General features: G+C 44.6%; 1 protein-coding gene across 1 annotated transcript in view; it reads right to left on the reverse strand.

The window, feature by feature from the left end:
• LOC133650054 (collagen alpha-1(XIV) chain-like) overlaps nucleotides 1-21,574 on the reverse strand; it is a 35,889-nt gene that overhangs the window by 1,343 nt on the left and 12,972 nt on the right. The window contains exons 18-42 of the mRNA XM_062046842.1: nucleotides 20,716-20,739; nucleotides 20,514-20,659; nucleotides 16,274-16,403; nucleotides 16,085-16,207; nucleotides 15,873-16,022; nucleotides 15,426-15,542; nucleotides 15,215-15,364; nucleotides 13,218-13,292; nucleotides 12,956-13,095; nucleotides 12,699-12,822; nucleotides 12,488-12,631; nucleotides 12,261-12,425; nucleotides 12,154-12,192; nucleotides 10,366-10,504; nucleotides 10,134-10,276; nucleotides 9,961-10,070; nucleotides 9,738-9,896; nucleotides 9,598-9,675; nucleotides 9,442-9,528; nucleotides 9,320-9,373; nucleotides 5,688-5,783; nucleotides 1,921-1,974; nucleotides 1,802-1,855; nucleotides 1,677-1,730; nucleotides 1,487-1,558 (exon numbers count right to left, since the gene is read on the reverse strand). Of these exons, the coding sequence (XP_061902826.1) occupies nucleotides 1,487-1,558; nucleotides 1,677-1,730; nucleotides 1,802-1,855; nucleotides 1,921-1,974; nucleotides 5,688-5,783; nucleotides 9,320-9,373; nucleotides 9,442-9,528; nucleotides 9,598-9,675; nucleotides 9,738-9,896; nucleotides 9,961-10,070; nucleotides 10,134-10,276; nucleotides 10,366-10,504; nucleotides 12,154-12,192; nucleotides 12,261-12,425; nucleotides 12,488-12,631; nucleotides 12,699-12,822; nucleotides 12,956-13,095; nucleotides 13,218-13,292; nucleotides 15,215-15,364; nucleotides 15,426-15,542; nucleotides 15,873-16,022; nucleotides 16,085-16,207; nucleotides 16,274-16,403; nucleotides 20,514-20,659; nucleotides 20,716-20,739 (2,627 nt within the window). The remainder of the gene's footprint in view (nucleotides 1-1,486; nucleotides 1,559-1,676; nucleotides 1,731-1,801; nucleotides 1,856-1,920; nucleotides 1,975-5,687; nucleotides 5,784-9,319; nucleotides 9,374-9,441; nucleotides 9,529-9,597; nucleotides 9,676-9,737; nucleotides 9,897-9,960; nucleotides 10,071-10,133; nucleotides 10,277-10,365; nucleotides 10,505-12,153; nucleotides 12,193-12,260; nucleotides 12,426-12,487; nucleotides 12,632-12,698; nucleotides 12,823-12,955; nucleotides 13,096-13,217; nucleotides 13,293-15,214; nucleotides 15,365-15,425; nucleotides 15,543-15,872; nucleotides 16,023-16,084; nucleotides 16,208-16,273; nucleotides 16,404-20,513; nucleotides 20,660-20,715; nucleotides 20,740-21,574) is intronic.

Consider the following 21,574-nt stretch of genomic DNA (forward strand, 5'->3'; position numbering starts at 1 on the left):
TGAAACCATGCAGACAGAACCTTGTTAGCTCCTTAGCACGTGAGCTACGTAGCTTGTTGGATTGTTAGCTAATTAGCTTGATCTTTTGTTAGCTCATTAACATATTAGCTTGTTACCTCTTTAGCACATGAGCAAGGTAGGTCATTGGCTTGTTAGCTAATTAGCTTGTTGATTTGTCAGCTCATTTGCTTGTTAGCAGTTTTTGCGTTACTTTATTAGCCAGTTAGCTCATTGGCTTGTTAACTCATTAACTTGTAAGCCCGTTATCACATTAGCCTGCTAGCACATTAGCTGGTTAGCATGTTAACTCATTAGCACATTAGCTTAACTTGTTCACTTTTTAGCTTGTATGGACATTAGCACGTAAACCTGCTCGCTCATTAGCATGTAAACAAATTGGCCTGCGAGCATGTTAGCTCATTAGCTTGTTAGCACTTAAGCTTGTCGGCGAGTTAACTCATTAGCTTGTTAGCACTTAAGCTCGTCGGCGAGTTAACTCATTAGCTTGTTAGCACTTAAGCTTGTCGGCGAGTTAACTCATTAGCTTGTTAGCACTTAAGCTCATCGGCGAGTTAACTCATTAGCTTGTTAGCACTTAAGCTTGTTGGCGAGTTAACTCATTAACTTGTAAGCCCGTCATTGCATTAGCCTGCTAGCACATTAGCGGGTTAGCATGTTAACTCATTAGCACATTAGCTTAACGTGTTCACTTTTTAGCTCGTAAGGACATTAGCACATAAACCTGCTCGCACATTAGCTTTTAACTCATTAGCATGTAAACAAATTGGCCTGCGAGCATGTTAGCTCGTTAGCTTGTTAGCACTTAAGCTTGTCGGCGAGTTAACTCATTAGCTTGTTAGCACTTAAGCTTGTCGGCGAGTTAACTCATTAGCTTGTTAGCACTTAAGCTTGTCGGCGAGTTAACTCATTAGCTTGTTAGCACTTAAGCTTGTCGGCGAGTTAACTCATTAGCTTGTTAGCACTTAAGCTTGTTGGCGAGTTAACTCATTAGCTTGTTAGCGCTTAAGCTTGTTGGCGAGTTAACTCACTAGCTTGTTAGCACTTAAGCTTGTTGGCGAATTAACTCATTAGCTTGTTAGCACTTAAGCTTGTCGGCGAGTTAACTCATTAGCTTGTTAGCACTTAAGCTTGTCGGCGAGTTAACTCACTAGCTTGTTAGCACTTAAGCTTGTTGGCGAATTAACTCATTAGCTTGTTAGCACTTAAGCTTGTTGGCGAGTTAACTCACTAGCTTGTTAGCGCTTAAGCTTGTTGGCGAGTTAACTCATTAGCTTGTTAGCACTTAAGCTTGTTGGCGAATTAACTCATTAGCTTGTTAGCACTTAAGCTTGTCGGCGAGTTAACTTATTAGCTTGTTAGCACTTAAGCTTGTCGGCGAGTTAACTCACTAGCTTGTTAGCACTTAAGCTTGTCGGCGAGTTAACTCATTAGCTTGTTAGCTTGGGGCCGAGAGCTGCTAACTCACCGGTGGTCCCAGTTCTCCGTGTTTCCCAGCAGCACCCGTGTTCCCGGGGCCACCTGGGGCTCCTGGACTGCCCTGCAGGTGGGAGAAAGAAGGCGGTCATAGTAAATCATACAGATAGCACCAGGTGTACCTGAGTCCAACACCTGTGTGATGGATGGCAGCAATGCATCATGGGAGTGTGACAACTTACAATAACACCGGGGGGGCCCGGTCGGCCGGGGGGCCCGTCTTTACCTGCCTCACCCTGTGGTCAACAAAGAAAGGTATGAGATGGACGCCACCTTGACTCCGCCCCCGTCTCACCCTCCCACTCACCCGGGGACCAGGAAGTCCTTCCCTGCCTGGAACGCCCCCTCGCCCCGCCACACCCTGAACACACAGGTGAGGCAAGGTCACCGGTCACATGACAAGGTGTGTCAGAAGGAGACACTTACCTGTAGACCTTGTTGCCCCGCCTCCCCTTTCTGGCCCCGCTCCCCCGGACCACCCTGCATGTCAACACATCAACATGTTGGTGCTAGTAGATGTTGTTGTGTAACATGTTGGTGCTAGTAGATGTTGTTGTGTAACATGTCGGTGCTAGTAGATGTTGTTGTGTAACATGTTGGTGCTAGTAGATGTTGTTGTGTAACATGTTGGTGCTAGTAGATGTTGTTGTGTAACATGTTGGTGCTAGTAGATGTTGTTGTGTAACATGTTGGTGCTAGTAGATGTTGTTGTGTAACATGTTGGTGCTAGTAGATGTTGTTGTGTAACATGTTGGTGCTAGTAGATGTTGTCCTGTAACATGTTGGTGCTAGTAGATGTTGTTGTGTAACATGTCGGTGCTAGTAGATGTTGTTGTGTAACATGTCGGTGCTAGTAGATGTTGTTGTGTAACATGTTGGTGCTAGTAGATGTTGTTGTGTAACATGTTGGTGCTAGTAGATGTTGTTGTGTAACATGTCGGTGCTAGTAGATGTTGTTGTGTAACATGTCGGTGCTAGTAGATGTTGTTGTGTAACATGTTGGTGCTAGTAGATGTTGTCCTGTAACATGTTGGTGCTAGTAGATGTTGTCGTGTAACATGTTGGTGCTAGTAGATGTTGTTGTGTAACATGTCGGTGCTAGTAGATGTTGTTGTGTAACATGTCGGTGCTAGTAGATGTTGTTGTGTAACATGTTGGTGCTAGTAGATGTTGTCGTGTAACATGTCGGTGCTAGTAGATGTTGTTGTGTAACATGTTGGTGCTAGTAGATGTTGTTGTGTAACATGTCGGTGCTAGTAGATGTTGTTGTGTAACATGTTGGTGCTAGTAGATGTTGTTGTGTAACATGTTGGTGCTAGTAGATGTTGTCCTGTAACATGTTGGTGCTAGTAGATGTTGTTGTGTAACATGTCGGTGCTAGTAGATGTTGTTGTGTAACATGTCGGTGCTAGTAGATGTTGTGTAACATGTTGGTGCTAGTAGATGTTGTTGTGTAACATGTTGGTGCTAGTAGATGTTGTTGTGTAACATGTCGGTGCTAGTAGATGTTGTTGTGTAACATGTCGGTGCTAGTAGATGTTGTTGTGTAACATGTCGGTGCTAGTAGATGTTGTTGTGTAACATGTCGGTGCTAGTAGATGTTGTTGTGTAACATGTTGGTGCTAGTAGATGTTGTCCTGTAACATGTTGGTGCTAGTAGATGTTGTCGTGTAACATGTTGGTGCTAGTAGATGTTGTTGTGTAACATGTCGGTGCTAGTAGATGTTGTTGTGTAACATGTTGGTGCTAGTAGATGTTGTTGTGTAACATGTTGGTGCTAGTAGATGTTGTCCTGTAACATGTTGGTGCTAGTAGATGTTGTTGTGTAACATGTTGGTGCTAGTAGATGTTGTTGTGTAACATGTCGGTGCTAGTAGATGTTGTTGTGTAACATGTTGGTGCTAGTAGATGTTGTTGTGTAACATGTTGGTGCTAGTAGATGTTGTCCTGTAACATGTTGGTGCTAGTAGATGTTGTTGTGTAACATGTCGGTGCTAGTAGATGTTGTTGTGTAACATGTCGGTGCTAGTAGATGTTGTTGTGTAACATGTTGGTGCTAGTAGATGTTGTTGTGTAACATGTCGGTGCTAGTAGATGTTGTTGTGTAACATGTCGGTGCTAGTAGATGTTGTTGTGTAACATGTTGGTGCTAGTAGATGTTGTTGTGTAACATGTTGGTGCTAGTAGATGTTGTTGTGTAACATGTTGGTGCTAGTAGATGTTGTTGTGTAACATGTTGGTGCTAGTAGATGTTGTGTAACATGTTGGTGCTAGTAGATGTTGTTGTGTAACATGTTGGTGCTAGTAGATGTTGTTGTGTAACATGTTGGTGCTAGTAGATGTTGTTGTGTAACATGTTGGTGCTAGTAGATGTTGTTGTGTAACATGTCGGTGCTAGTAGATGTTGTTGTGTAACATGTTGGTGCTAGTAGATGTTGTTGTGTAACATGTTGGTGCTAGTAGATGTTGTTGTGTAACATGTCGGTGCTAGTAGATGTTGTTGTGTAACATGTTGGTGCTAGTAGATGTTGTTGTGTAACATGTCGGTGCTAGTAGATGTTGTTGTGTAACATGTCGGTGCTAGTAGATGTTGTTGTGTAACATGTCGGTGCTAGTAGATGTTGTTGTGTAACATGTTGGTGCTAGTAGATGTTGTTGTGTAACATGTTGGTGCTAGTAGATGTTGTTGTGTAACATGTTGGTGCTAGTAGATGTTGTTGTGTAACATGTTGGTGCTAGTAGATGTTGTTGTGTAACATGTCGGTGCTAGTAGATGTTGTTGTGTAACATGTTGGTGCTAGTAGATGTTGTTGTGTAACATGTCGGTGCTAGTAGATGTTGTTGTGTAACATGTTGGTGCTAGTAGATGTTGTTGTGTAACATGTTGGTGCTAGTAGATGTTGTTGTGTAACATGTTGGTGCTAGTAGATGTTGTCGTGTAACATGTTGGTGCTAGTAGATGTTGTCGTGTAACATGTTGGTGCTAGTAGATGTTGTTGTGTAACATGTTGGTGCTAGTAGATGTTGTTGTGTAACATGTTGGTGCTAGTAGATGTTGTTGTGTAACATGTTGGTGCTAGTAGATGTTGTTGTGTAACATGTTGGTGCTAGTAGATGTTGTTGTGTAACATGTTGGTGCTAGTAGATGTTGTTGTGTAACATGTTGGTGCTAGTAGATGTTGTTGTGTAACATGTTGGTGCTAGTAGATGTTGTTGTGTAACATGTTGGTGCTAGTAGATGTTGTCGTGTAACATGTTGGTGCTAGTAGATGTTGTTGTGTAACATGTTGGTGCTAGTAGATGTTGTTGTGTAACATGTTGGTGCTAGTAGATGTTGTTGTGTAACATGTTGGTGCTAGTAGATGTTGTTGTGTAACATGTTGGTGCTAGTAGATGTTGTTGTGTAACATGTTGGTGCTAGTAGATGTTGTTGTGTAACATGTTGGTGCTAGTAGATGTTGTTGTGTAACATGTTGGTGCTAGTAGATGTTGTTGTGTAACATGTTGGTGCTAGTAGATGTTGTTGTGTAACATGTTGGTGCTAGTAGATGTTGTTGTGTAACATGTTGGTGCTAGTAGATGTTGTTGTGTAACATGTTGGTGCTAGTAGATGTTGTTGTGTAACATGTCGGTGCTAGTAGATGTTGTTGTGTAACATGTTGGTGCTAGTAGATGTTGTTGTGTAACATGTTGGTGCTAGTAGATGTTGTTGTGTAACATGTTGGTGCTAGTAGATGTTGTTGTGTAACATGTTGGTGCTAGTAGATGTTGTTGTGTAACATGTTGGTGCTAGTAGATGTTGTTGTGTAACATGTTGGTGCTAGTAGATGTTGTTGTGTAACATGTTGGTGCTAGTAGATGTTGTTGTGTAACATGTTGGTGCTAGTAGATGTTGTTGTGTAACATGTCGGTGCTAGTAGATGTTGTTGTGTAACATGTTGGTGCTAGTAGATGTTGTTGTGTAACATGTTGGTGCTAGTAGATGTTGTTGTGTAACATGTTGGTGCTAGTAGATGTTGTTGTGTAACATGTTGGTGCTAGTAGATGTTGTTGTGTAACATGTTGGTGCTAGTAGATGTTGTTGTGTAACATGTTGGTGCTAGTAGATGTTGTTGTGTAACATGTTGGTGCTTTCAAATGTATGATTAATGTTGATTATTTGGTGTCCAGCCCTAACATGACATCACACTTACCGGGGGGCCCCTGATGGAGCGTCCACTGGGCCCCAGTGGTCCTGGGGGCCCCTGAGGACCCGACACTCCAGGCTCACCAACTGGTCCTGCCAGGCCCTGAGTGGGAAACACCTGATCAGCTGACAACATGTGACCTATCGCATCATGTGACCTATCACGTCATGTGACCTATCGCATCATGTGACCTATCACGTCATGTGACCTATCACATCATGTGACCTATCACGTCATGTGACCTATCGCGTCATGTGACCTATCGCGTCATGTGACCTATCGCGTCATGTGACCTATCACATCATGTGACCTATCACGTCATGTGACCTATCGCGTCATGTGACCTATCGCATGCTGGGTGCAAGCAGGGGAAGAAAAACTGCGGAATATTAATAAAATAATAATGGAAAAAATAGATATATTAATCTACATAAAATTATAATTTTGTTAATAGAAATAAATATTAATATTAATATTGGTAGGAATTTTATTTGCTGCCTTTAGTGGCTGTGCATTTATTACTTTGTTAGATTATTTGTTTTATTGATTAGTTTATTTGTTAGATTATTTGTTTTACTGATTAGTTTTAGATTATAAATTTTTTTTGGATTTTTTGTTTAATTTGTTAGTTCATTTGTTAAATTATTAGTTTTATTTATTAATTTATTCGTTAGATTATTTGTTTTATTGATTAGTATAGTTGTCAGATTATTTGTTGCTTAGTTTATTTGTTAAATTATTTGTTTTGTTAATTTGTAAGATTATTTATTTTATTTGTTAGATTATTTTTTTGTTTTTTAGATTATTTGTTTTATTGATTAGTTTATTTGTTAGATTATTTGTTTTACTGATTAGTTTTAGATTATAATTTTTTTTTGGATTTTTTGTTTAATTTGTTAGTTCATTTGTTAAATTATTAGTTTTATTTATTAATTTATTTGTTAGATTATTTGTTTTATTGATTAGTATAGTTGTGAGATTATTTGTTTTATTGCTTAGTTTATTTGTTAAATTATTTTTTGTTTGATTATTGAAGTTAAAGTTAAAGTACCAATGATTGTCACTTTGTTACATTATCTGTTTCATTTATTAGTTTGTTAGATATTTTGCTTCATTTGCTAGTTCATTTGTTAAATTATTAGTTTTATTTATTCATTTATTTGTTAGATTACTTTTTTTATTGATTAGTTTATTTGTAAGATTATTTTTTTTGTTAATTTGTAAGATTATTTGTTTTTTTTGTTAATTTATTTGTGAGATTATTTGTTTTATTTGTTAGAATATTTGTTTTATTGATTTGTTTATTTGTTACATTATTTATTTGTTTTTTAGATTATTTGTTTTATTGATTAGTTTATTTGAATACTACTTTATCACTACCTAAATACTACTACACCACTACCTAAATACTACTACACCACTACTTGAATACTACTACACCACTACTTGAATACTACTACACCACTACCTAAATACTACTACACCACTACCTAAATACTACTACACCACTGCCTAAATACTACTACACCACTACCTAAATACTACTACACCACTACTTGAATACTACTACACCACTACCTAAATACTACTACACCACTACCTAAATACTACTACACCACTACTTGAATACTACTACACCACTACCTAAATACTACTACACCACTACTTGAATACTACTACACCACTACCTAAATACTACTACACCACTACTTGAATACTACTACACCACTACCTAAATACTACTACACCACTACTTGAATACTACTACACCACTACCTAAATACTACTACACCACTACTTGAATACTACTACACCACTACCTAAATACTACTACACCACTACTTGAATACTACTACACCACTACCTAAATACTACTACACCACTACTTGAATACTACTACACCACTACCTAAATACTACTACACCACTACTTGAATACTACTACACCACTACCTAAATACTACTACACCACTGCCTAAATACTACTACACAACTACCTAAATACTACTACACCACTACTTGAATACTACTACACCACTACCTAAATACTACTACACCACTACCTAAATACTACTACACCACTACTTGAATACTACTACACCACTACCTAAATACTACTACACCACTACTTGAATACTACTACACCACTACCTAAATACTACTACACCGCTACCTAAATACTACTACACCACTACTTAAATACTACTACACCACTACCTAAATACTATCACACCACTACTTGAATACTACTACACCACTACCTAAATACTACTACACCACTACCTAAATACTACTACACCACTACTTGAATACTACTACACCACTACTTGAATACTACTACACCACTACCTAAATACTACTACACCACTACCTAAATACTACTACACCACTGCCTAAATACTACTACACCACTACCTAAATACTACTACACCACTACTTGAATACTACTACACCACTACCTAAATACTACTACACCACTACCTAAATACTACTACACCACTACTTGAATACTACTACACCACTACCTAAATACTACTACACCACTACTTGAATACTACTACACCACTACCTAAATACTACTACACCACTACTTGAATACTACTACACCACTACCTAAATACTACTACACCACTACTTGAATACTACTACACCACTACCTAAATACTACTACACCACTACTTGAATACTACTACACCACTACCTAAATACTACTACACCACTGCCTAAATACTACTACACAACTACCTAAATACTACTACACCACTACTTGAATACTACTACACCACTACCTAAATACTACTACACCACTACCTAAATACTACTACACCACTACTTGAATACTACTACACCACTACCTAAATACTACTACACCACTACTTGAATACTACTACACCACTACCTAAATACTACTACACCGCTACCTAAATACTACTACACCACTACTTAAATACTACTACACCACTACCTAAATACTATCACACCACTACTTGAATACTACTACACCACTACCTAAATACTACTACACCACTACTTAAATACTACTACACCACTACTTAAATACTACTACACCACTACCTAAATACTACTACACCACTACTTGAATACTACTACACTCCTATCTAAATACTACTACACCACTACTTGAATACTACTACACCACTACCTAAATACTACTACACCACTACCTAAATACTACTACACCACTACTTGAATACTACTACACCACTACTTAAATACTACTACACTCCTACCTAAATACTACTACACCACTACTTGAATACTACTACACTCCTACCTAAATACTACTACACCACTACTTGAATACTACTACACTCCTACCTAAATACTACTACACCACTACTTAAATACTACTACACCACTACCTAAATACTACTACACCCCTACTTGAATACTACTACACTCCTACCTAAATACTACTACACCACTACTTGAATACTACTACACTCCTACCTAAATACTACTACACCACTACTTGAATACTACTACACCACTACCTAAATACTACTACACCACTACTTAAATACTACTACACCACTACCTAAATACTACTACACCCCTACTTGAATACTACTACACCACTACCGGAACACCCGGGGCCGAGAGAGGACCAAGACTCACCACAGGACCCGGCTCTCCACGTTCACCTCGAGCTCCTCGTATCCCAGGACCGCCCTGTGAAGAAGAGCAGGAGATGTTGACCTGGGTCTAGGTCAAGATGGCGGACGTGCGTGTGAGCTCACAGGCGGTCCAGCGGGTCCAGCAGGACCTTTGCTGTCCTGCGTGCAGGTGCAGGCTTTGGGCATGGCGGGACACTGGGCCTCCTTGCGCTGCATAGTCACATGACAGGATGTAGTTAGCGGTTAGCACCTAGCTTCAGGACCACATGCAGGACTCACCAGACCAGGAAGTTCGCAGCACTGGTCTCTGGCGGCCCAGGAGGCGCTGCACGCGATGTCGAACATCTGGAGCTCAAACTGCAACACAAGACGGCGCTCAGCTTTTAGGCGTCACAAGGTCGGCCATGTTTGTTTCTAACCGGTGCCGAGTTGTCCTTGTTCCCGCGGGAGCGAAGCAGCTTGCCCAGAACTTCCATCCCGGCTGTGCTGATGTTCCCCGCTGCGTTGATGGTCTTGGTGGACACCATGTGACAGTCCACCAGCACACTGGCGCTGGACTTGCTGATCACCACGTGAAGCTGCAGACATTTGCACCTGACTTGAGCACGACCACGCCGCCGAACCAGAACCAGACTCGCTGACCTTGTGGAAGCTTCCATGGAACAGTTTGTTGATGTGCGGACCCTCGAAGGTGACGGTCTGGAAGTCACCTCTGTAGTCGTAGTTAAAGAAGGTCAAGGTCTTTCCTCCATCTGCAGCGTGAGGAGGCGTCACTTCTCATTCTTTGTGTTGTGCAAAGAAGATTCTAGACTCACTGTCCAGGACCACGCCCACCAGCGGCTCCTGCTTCTGGTCCAGGACCTCCCAGACAGCAAAAGGTTCCTGGGGGGTGTCGGGTAGCAGGCGGAACAGTAGCGTGATGGTGTAGTCTGACGGCAGACCCTCCGGGTGGAGGAACCTAAGGGAGGCAGAGAATCCTCAGTGTTATGACTTCAACGTTTCTTTGCCCGCCCCTGAAGCCCCGCCCCTCCTGAGATGAAGGACCACCTGGTTGGCTGAGCCAGGAGAGCGTCACTGTGCAGGCGGAAACACGGGAATGTGTTGAAGGTTCCTGGTACCATGGAAACACCGGCGAGGCTGCTGTAGCTCGTCTCCAGAAGCCCGAACATTTCCATCATACGGAAACCTGCCAAAACACGACTTCAACATCTGGACCGATTCATATTTGGACTGTTACAGGTCTGGATGGATCGACGTCTGGACAGATCGACGTTTGGACCCATCCACATCTGGACCTATCAACATCTGAACCGATCAACGTCTGAAACGATCAGTTTCTGGCCGAATGACGTCGATGTTCCCACGTCTTGACCAATTGACGTCTGGACCGAGCCAGGTCTGGACCAATCCAGGTTTGGACCGATCGATGTTTGGACCGATCGACGTCTGGACCGATCGACGTCTGGACCAATAGTTGTCTGGCCGATGATCCACGTCGATGCTCCACGTCTGGACCAATCGACGTCTGGAGCGAGCCAGGTCAGGCCCAATCCAGGTTTGGATAAATCTACGTTGATGATCAACGTTTGGACCGATTGACGTCTGGACCGATCGACGTCTGGACCAATAGTTGTCTGGCCGATCAGAGTCGATGATCCACATCTAAACCGATCCATGTCTCGACCGATTGACGTCTGGACCAATCGACGTCTGGAGCGAGCCAGGTCAGGCCCAATCCAGGTTTGGACAGATCGACGTTGATGATCAACGTCTGGACCGATCGACGTCTCGACCGATTGACGTCTGGACCAATCGACGTCTGGATCGAGCCAGGTCTGGACCAAGCCAAGTCTAGACCGATCGACGTTGATGATCCACGTCTGGACCGATCCACGTCTTGACCAACAGTGGTCTGGCCGATCAGCGTCGATAATCCACGTCTTGACCAATTAAAGTCTGGACCAATTGGTGTCCTGACCGAGCCAGGTTTGGACCGATTGATGTTTGGACTGATCGACGTGGATGATACACATCTTAACCGATTGACGTCTGGACCGAGCCAGGTCTGGACCGATCCAGGTTTGGACCGATCCATGTTTGGACCGATCCACGTTGATGATCCACGTCTGGACCGATCGACATTTGGACCGATCGATGTTTGGACCAATAGTTGTCTGGCCGATGATCCACGTCGATGATCCACGTCTTGACCGATTGACGTCTGGACCAATCGACGTCTGGAGCGAGCCAGGTCAGGCCCAATCCAGGTTTGGACAGATCGACGTTGATGATCAACGTCTGGACCGATCGACGTCCCGACCGATTGACGTCTGGACCAAGTCTAGACCGATCGACGTTGATGATCCACGTCTGGGCCGATCCACGTCTTGACCAACAGTGGTCTGGCCGATCAGCGTCGATAATCCACGTCTTGACCAGTTAAAGTCTGGACCAATTGGTGTCCTGACCGAGCCAGGTTTGGACCGATTGATGTTTGGACTGATCGACGTGGATGATACACATCTTAACCGATTGACGTCTAGACCGTGCCAGGTCTGGACCGATCCAGGTTTGGACCGATCCACGTTGATGATCCACGTCTGGACCGATCGACGTTTGGACCGATCGATGTTTGGACCAATAGTTGTCTGGCCGATCAGCGTCGATGATCCAGGTCTAGACCGATCCACGTCTGGACCGATTGACGTTTGGACCGATCGACATCTGGACCAATAGTTGTCTGACCGACGTCTGGATTTTCCATGTCTGGACCAATAGACGTCCATGATCTACATTTGAACCGATCCATGCCTGAAGAGACGGCGGAAGTCTTACCGGGCACCGTGCCTCCACTCATGGCCACCGAGGGACACGCTGGACACAAACAAAGGGTGGTGAGGAACATGGTGGCCATGGAAATATGGTGGCTCGTGGTCACTCACTGGCGGTGGCGGCTTCACACACGAAGGTCACCAGCTTCTCTTCGATCTTCTCGAAGGCGTCCAAGTCGTCCACGAAGAAGACGTGTCTGTCGCTGGGCTGACTAGCAATACTCACCAGCTCGCCGTAGTCGGCGTCGGCGAAGCCGATGGCGAAAACGATGAAGCCTGAAGACGATGAATAGGTGAATTCCCTGAGAACAGGAAGTAACCAGCACAGGTCAGCTGACCTTCCTTCTGCATCTCCTTGGAGACCTTGATGACGTCATCCTGAGATCGGCCGTCTGTAAGAACCACCAGAACCTTGGGGACTCCCCTCCTGACTCCGCCCTCTGGCGAGAAGATGCTGTCCTTCACGTGCTGGATGGCGCGACCTGAGCGGCGGACACGTCACTGCGAGGCGTACTCAGAGCCCCAGGCGGTCATGTGATCAGGTCTCACCTGTCTTGGTGTTTCCTCCCTTGTAGGAGATCTTGTTGATGGCGTCCAGGAGGCGCTCCTTGTCCTGGTGTGCGTTCAGCGCAAACTCTGTGCGAGCGTCGTCGCTGAACTGAGCGATGGCCACCTGTCACACACGCCAGCGCTCACATGACCTAAGGCAGCCGACCAGGACGGAAACACGCGAGCTAGACCCAAGTACTGCTGCCCGGGTTCTGGTTCGAAACCCCTGAGCTAACCACACCAGAACCTTTGCCCACCTGAGTGCCGTCGGGTCCGATCTGGTCCAACGCTCCGGCAGTACTGTACAAGAATTTGATGATCTTCAGGAAGTTGTCGTCACCGATGCTCCAGGAACCGTCGACCAGGAACGCCAGGTCAGCCTTGGCCGCCCTGCAGACTAGAAGGGGGGCGTGGTTTACCACAAGGGCATCACCTGACTTTCTGGTCTACGCCGCTGCTTCCTGTTGTTTCCACGTCAGCTGAGCGCTCAAACTTTTACACCAAACAGAGGAAGCTGACCTTCTTTGGCAGGGGGGATTGTGGGTAGTGGGGTGGTGCTTGGCGTTGTGGTTGGTGCCGCAGTGGTGGCGGGTTCTGTGCAACACAAACACATTTTTGGTATTAGCTACATGCTAATACCATGCTAGTGATGCTAGAAACAGGCTAGTGATGCTAAAAACATGCTATATGCTAGAAACATGCTACATACTAATGATGATAGAAACATGATATTAAGACTGGAAACGTGCTACATGTTAGTGATGATAGAAACATGCTAGTGATGCTAAAAACATGCTACATGCTAGTGATGCTAAATCATGCTACATTCTAATGCTGATAGAAACATGCTAGTGATGCCAAAAACATGCTACATGCTAGTGATCATAGAAACATGCCAGTGATGCTAAAAAATGCTATATGCTAGTGATGTTAAAGCATGTTACATTCTAATGATGATAGAAACAAGCTAGTGTTGCTAGGACCATGGTACATGCTCATGATGATAGAAACATGCTAATGATGCTAGAAACATGCTACATGCTAATGATGATAGAAACATGCTAATTATGCTAAAAACATGCTAATGATGATCATAGAAACATGTTAAAGATGCTAAAAACATGATATATGCTAATGATACTAAAAACATGGTAGTGATGCTAGAAACATGCAACATGCTAATGATGATAGACACATGCTAGTGTTGCTAGGAACATGGCACAAGCTAATGATGATATGAACATGCTAATGATGCTAAAAACATGCTAATGATGATAGAAACATAATACATGCTAATGATGATAGAAACATGGTATACGCTAATGATGATATGATCATGCTAATTATGCTAAAAACATGCTAATGATGATAGAAACATAATACATGCTAATGATGATAGAAACATGGTATCCGCTAATGATGATAGAAACATGCTAATTATGCTAAAAACATGCTAATGATGATAGAAACATGCTACATGCTTATGATGATAGAAACATGGTATACACTAACGATGATAGAAACATGCTAATTATGCTAAAAACATGCTAGTTATGATAGAAACATGCTATACGCTAATGATGATAGAAACATGCTAATTATGCTAAAAACATGCTAATGATGATAGAAACATGCTACATGCCTATGATGATAGAAACATGGTATACGCTAATGATGATAGAAACATGCTAATTATGCTAAAAACATGCTAATGATGATAGAAACATAATACATGCTAATGATGATAGAAACATGGTATACGCTAATGATGATATAAACATGCTAATTATGCTAAAAACATGCTAATAATGATAGAAACATAATACATGCTAATGATGATAGAAACATGGTATACGCTAATGATGATATAAACATGCTAATTATGCTAAAAACATGCTAATGATGATAGAAACATAATACATGCTAATGATGATAGAAACATGGTATCCGCTAACGATGATAGAAACATGCTAATTATGCTAAAACATGCTAATGATGATAGAAACATGCTACAGGCTAGTTATGATAGAAACATGCTATATGCTAATGATGATAGAAACATGCTAATTATGCTAAAAACATGCTAATGATGATAGAAACATGCTACATGCTAGTTATGATAGAAACATGCTATATGCTAATGATGATAGAAACATGCTAATTATGCTAAAAACATGCTAATGATGATAGAAACATGCTACATGCCTATGATGATAGAAACATGGTATACGCTAATGATGATAGAAACATGGTAATTATGCTAATACATGCTAATGATGATAGAAATATGCTACATGCTAGTTATGATAGAAACATGCTATATGCTAATTATGCTAAAACATGTTAATGATGATAGAGACATACTACATGCTATATGCTAATGATGCTAAAAACATGCTAGTGATGCTAAAAACATGCTACATGCTAGTGAAGCTAAAACATGCTACGGATGCTAGAAACATGCTAGTGATGCTCCAAACAAGCTACGTGGCGATCTTTGGTGGGCTGCCACTCACGGGTGTTGTCCGTGGCGGACACGGGCGGCCCTTCTGTCCCGTCCTGCAGCAGAGCGTACACGCTGACCTTGTGCGGCGTGTCGGGCCTCAGCTGCTGGAAGCAATGGCGACTGGTCCCCCCGCTCACCTTGGCCTCCTCCACGTGAGAGCCTGCGGGTCAATCATTCAGTGCGTCTGCCGGCCCAGCAGGGGGTGCCGTGAGCGGACTCACCGACTAGAGAGCGGATGAGGACTCTGTAGGCGTGGGCGTGTCGGTGCGTCTGCCACTGGGCACACATGCTGCTGCTGCCCCCCTGGTACAAGGTCAGGCCGCTCACCAGCAGACGCACTGCAAGGACAATCTTTTAGTCATATTTCTATGGACTACTGTTTTATAGCACATAATCGGACCGCCAAGTGCCCTACCGCCCAGCTCACACTGCACCCGGCCTCTATGACCCCTCCCATGAGTGGTGAGCCCATTGGAGGGGGGACCCACATTGCCTCTTCGGGCTGAGCCCCATGGGGCCAGACCCGGCCACCAGGCGCTCGCCATCGTGCCCCACCTCCGGGCCTGGCTCCAGAGGGGAGCCCCGGTGACCCGCGTCCGGGCGAGGGAAATCTAGGTCCTCGGTGACGGAGGAACCAAGATGGCCGAGGGAGAGCGTTGGAGACTCACGTGTCCTGGCGCTTGCCGACAGCGCCTGGCTGGAGCCGCCGCTGTAGGACGCCACGACGTCCACACCGTAGTCGGTCCCACTCAGCAGGTTGACGATCATCATGGTGCGCGCGTCCTCGCCCACCGATGTCTCCAGGGCGGGTCCGGGGCCTGCCGAGGGGGCAAGGTTCTAGTGACTCACCATCACAGCACCAGAAAGTGTGTCAACTGACCCGACAGCGGGCGGTACGTCACCCGGAACCCGGTGCCGGGAGAGGCCGGCGCGTCCCAGCTGATCCGGAAGCGGTTGTACCATTCCTCCGAGACCCGCAGGTTCCTGGGCGGGGACAGCGGAACTAAACCGGCAACACCTTCATTAGACCCGGGTCAGGTCACCCTGGTAACTGTGGTAACACACGTACGCGTTCGTCCAACCCCCGCCACCGTAGGCCCGTCGCCGTCCAAATACACAGGCGTCACCGACACCTGGTACTCAGCGCCCGACGCCAGCGGCTGCAGAACCAGACTGTTGTGGGGGCTCTCCACCGTCCTCTGCGGGCACAAAGCACACCTCTTAACTTATCTTGACTTAACTTAACCAAGTGGCCACCGTCCTCTGTGGGCACAAAGCACACTTCTTAACTTATCTTGACTTAACTTAACCAAGTGGCCACCGTCCTCTGCGGGCACAAAGCACACCTCTTAACTTATCTTGACTTAACTTAACCAAGTGGCCACCGTCCTCTGCGGGCACAAAGCACACCTCTTAACTTATCTTGACTTAACTTAACCAAGTGGCCACCGTCCTCTGCGGGCACAAAGCACACCTCTTAACTTATCTTGACTTAACTTAACCAAGTGGCCACCGTCCTCTGCGGGCACAAAGCACACCTCTTAACTTATCTTGACTTAACTTAACCAAGTGGCCACCTTCTTCTGCGGGCACAAAGCACACCTCTTAACTTATCTTGACTTAACTTAACCAAGTGGCCACCGTCCTCTGTGGGCACAAAGCACACCTCTTAACTTAACTTATCTTGACTTAACTTAACCAAGTGGCCACCGTCCTCTGTGGGCACAAAGCACACCTCTTAACTTATCTTATCTTGACTTAACCAAGTGGCCACCTTCCTCTGCGGGCACAAAGCACACCTCTTAACTTATCTTGACTTAACTTAACCAAGTGGCCACCGTCCTCTGTGGGCACAAAGCACACCTCTTAACTTATCTTATCTTGACTTAACTTAACCAAGTGGCCACCGTCCTCTGTGGGCACAAAGCACACCTCTTAACTTATCTTGACTTAACTTAACCAAGTGGCCACCGTCCTCTGTGGGCACAAAGCACACCTCTTAACTTATCTTATCTTGACTTAACCAAGTGGCCACCTTCCTCTGCGGGCACAAAGCACACCTCTTAACTTATCTTGACTTAACTTAACCAAGTGGCCACCGTCCTCTGTGGGCACAAAGCACACCTCTTAACTTAACTTATCTTGACTTAACTTAACCAAGTGGCCACCGTCCTCTGTGGGCACAAAGCACACCTCTTAACTTATCTTATCTTGACTTAACCAAGTGGCCACCTTCCTCTGCGGGCACAAAGCACACCTCTTAACTTATCTTGACTTAACTTAACCAAGTGGCCACCGTCCTCTGTGGGCACAAAGCACACCTCTTAACTTATCTTATCTTGACTTAACTTAACCAAGTGGCCACCGTCCTCTGTGGGCACAAAGCACACCTTTTAACTTATCTTGACTTAACTTAACCAAGTGGCCACCGTCCTCTGTGGGCACAAAGCACACCTCTTAACTTATCTTATCTTGACTTAACTTAACCAAGTGGCCACCGTCCTCTGTGGGCACAAAGCACACCTTTTAACTTATCTTGACTTAACTTAACCAAGTGGCCACCGTCCTCTGTGGGCACAAAGCACACCTCTTAACTTATCTTATCTTGACTTAACCAAGTGGCCACCTTCCTCTGCGGGCACAAAGCACACCTCTTAACTTATCTTATCTTGACTTAACTTAACCAAGTGGCCACCGTCCTCTGTGGGCACAAAGCACACCTCTTAACTTATCTTGACTTAACTTAACCAAGTGGCCACCGTCCTCTGCGGGAACAAAGCACACCTCTTAACTTAACTTAGCTTGACTTAACTTAACCAAGTGGCCACCGTCCTCTGTGGGCACAAAGCACACCTCTTAACTTATCTTGACTTAACTTAACCAAGTGGCCACCGTCCTCTGCGGGCACAAAGCACACCTCTTAACTTAACTTGACTTAACTTAACCAAGTGGCCACCGTCCTCTGTGGGCACAAAGCACACCTCTTAACTTAACTTAACCAAGTGGCCACCGTCCTCTGTGGAAAAAAATGGACACCTCTTAACTTAACTTAACTTGACTTAACTTAACCAAGTGGCCATCATCCTCTGTGGGCACAAAGCACACCTCTTAACTTAAATTAACCTAACTTGACTTAAGTCAGAGGGAGCTGCGTACATCTTATCTTAACTTAACTCAGGGGGAGCTGCGTACATCTTATCTTAACTTAACTCAGAGGGAACTCCAAAAATCTTAAGTCAAAGGGAGCTGTGTACATCTTATCTTAACTTAAGTCACAGGGAGCTGCGTACATCTTTTTTTAACTTAACTCAGAGGGAGCTGCGTACATCTTATCTTAACTTAACTCAGAGGGAGCTACGTACATCTTATCTTAAATCAGAGAGAGCTGCGTACATCTTATCTTATGTCAGAAGGAGCTGCGCACATTTTATCTTAACTTAACTCAGAGGGAGCTGTGTACATCTTATCTTAAGTAACAGGGAGCTGCATATATATTATCTTAACTTAACTCAGAGGGAGGTAGGTACATCTTAACTTAACTCAGAGGGAGCTGTGTACATCTTATCTTAAGTGACAGAGAGCTGCACGTATATTATCTTAACTTAACTCAGAGGGAGGTAGGTACATCTTAACTTAATTTTGAGGGAGCTGTGTGCATCTTATCTTAAGTAACAGGAAGCTGCATATATATTATCTTAACTTAACTCAGAGGGAGCTAGGTACATCTTAATTTAACTCAGAGGGAGCTGTGTACATCTTATCTTAACTTAAGTCACAGGTAGCTGCGTATATCTTATCTTAACTCAGAGGGCGCTGCGTACATCTTATCTTAAGTCACAGGGAGCTGCGTATATCTTATCTTAACTCAGAGGGCGCTGCGTGCATCTTATCTTAAGTCACAGGGAGCTGCGTATATCTTATCTCAACTTAACTCAGAGGGAGCTAGGTACATCTTATCTTAACTTAAGTCAGATGGCGCTGTACATCTTATCTTAACTTAAGTCACAGGGAGCTGCGTATATCTTAACTTAACTCAGAGGGAGCTGCGTACATCTTATCTTAAGTCAAAGGGCGCTGCGTACATCTTATCTTAACTTAAGTCATAGGAGCTGCGTATATCTTATCTTAATTTAACTCAGAGGGAGCTAGGTACATCTTATCTGAATTTAAGTCAGAGGGAGCTGCGTACATCTTATCTTAACTTAACTCAGAGGGAGCTGCGTACATCTTATCTTAACTTAAGTCATAGGGAGCTGCGTATATCTTATCTTAATTTAACTCAGAGGGAGCTAGGTACATCTTATCTGAATTTAAGTCAGAGGGAGCTGCGTACATCTTATCTTAACTTAACTCAGAGGGAGCTGCGTACATCTTATCTTAACTTAAGTCATAGGGAGCTGTGTATATCTTATCTTAATTTAACTCAGAGGGAGCTAGGTACATCTTATCTGAATTTAAGTCAGAGGGAGCTGCGTACATCTTATCTTAACTTAACTCATAGGGAGCTGCGTATATCTTATCTTAATTTAACTCAGAGGGAGCTAGGTACATCTTATCTGAATTTAAGTCAGAGGGAGCTGCGTACATCTTATCTTAACTTAACTCAGAGGGAGCTGCGTACATCTTATCTTAACTTAAGTCATAGGGAGCTGCGTATATCTTATCTTAACTTAACTCAGAGGGAGCTAGGTACATCTTATCTGAATTTAAGTCAGAGGGAGCTGCGTACATCTTATCTTAACTTAACTCAGAGGGAGCTGCGTACATCTTATCTTAACTTAACTCAGAGGGAGCTGCGTACATCTTATCTTAACTTAAGTCATAGGGAGCTGCGTACATCTTATCTTAACTTAAGTCAGAGGGAGCTGCGTACATCTTATCTTAACTTAACTCAGAGGGAGCTGCGTACATCTTATCTTAACTTAAGTCAGAGGGAGCTGCGTACATCTTATCTTAACTTAACTCAGAGGGAGCTGCGTACATCTTATCTTAACTTAACTCAGAGGGAGCTGCGTACATCTTATCTTAACTAAGTCAGAGGGAGCTGCGTACATCTTATCTTAACCTAACTCAGAGGGAGCTGCGTACATCTTATCTTAACTTAACTCAGAGGGAGCTGCGTACATCTTATCTTAACTTAAGTCAGAGGGAGCTGCGTACATCTTATCTTAACTTAACTCAGAGGGAGCTGCGTACATCTTATCTTAACTTAACTCAGAGGGAGCTGCGTACATCTTATCTTAACTTAAGTCATAGGGAGCTGCGTACATCTTATCTTAACTTAAGTCAGAGGGAGCTAGGTGTGTTACCGTCTCCTGGCCTCCAGCGCTGACGTAGTCCAGGCGATAATGGCGGAGGTGGTGGGCGTGGACCTGCTGTGGGAGGAGCCAGGACACCCGCAGGCTGGACGTGGTCTCCTGGTCCACGGTGACGCTGCTCACGCCGTGGCGAGGAGCTGAAGGCACGGCAGATTGAGGGGGAGGAGCTACACTACAACTGGAAGACACTCACCTGCGCTGGTGCTGGTGGTCTCCACTGCAAATACACAACACACTTAGGTCAACCACTGACATGGACAGGTGAAGACAGGTAAGGACAGGGGAGGAGGGTGAGGACAGGCGAGAATATGCGATGGCAGGAGAGGACAGGTAAAGACGGGTGAGGACGTGTAAGGATGGGTGAGGACAGGCGAGGACATGTGAGGACGGGTAAAGACGGGTGAGGACAGGCGAGGACATGCGAGGACAGGTGAGGACAGGTAAAGACGGGTGAGGATGGGTGAGGAAGGGTGAGGACAGGCGAGGACGGGCGAGGACGGGTGAGGACATGTGAGGACGGGTGAAGACGGGTGAGGACAGGCGAGGACATGCGAGGACAGGTGAGGACAGATAAAGATGGGTGAGGACAGGTGAGGACGGGTAAAGACGGGTGAAGATGGGTGAGGACGGGTAAAGACGGGTGAGGACATGTGAGGATGGGTGAGGACAGGCGAGGACAGGTGAGGACAGGTAAAGACGGGTGAGGATGGGTGAGGACAGGCGAGGACAGGTAAAGACGGGTGAGGACAGGCGAGGACGGGTAAAGACGGGTGAGGATGGGTGGGGACAGGCGAGGACGGGTAAAGATGGGTGAAGACGGGTGAGGATGTGTGAGGACAGGCGAGGGCAGGAGAGGACAGGTGAGGATGGGTAAAGACGGGTATAGACAGGTAAAGACGGGTGAAGACGGGTGAGGACGGGTGAAGACTGGTGAGGATGGGTGAAGACGGGTGAGGATGGGCGAGGACAGGTGAGGACAGGTAAAGACGGGTGAGGATGGGTGAGGACAGGCGAGGACAGGTGAGGACGGGTGAAGATGGGTGAGGACAGGC

This window comes from Entelurus aequoreus, linkage group LG05 (genome assembly GCF_033978785.1).
Source record: "Entelurus aequoreus isolate RoL-2023_Sb linkage group LG05, RoL_Eaeq_v1.1, whole genome shotgun sequence".
Taxonomy (NCBI): Eukaryota; Metazoa; Chordata; class Actinopteri; order Syngnathiformes; family Syngnathidae; genus Entelurus; species Entelurus aequoreus.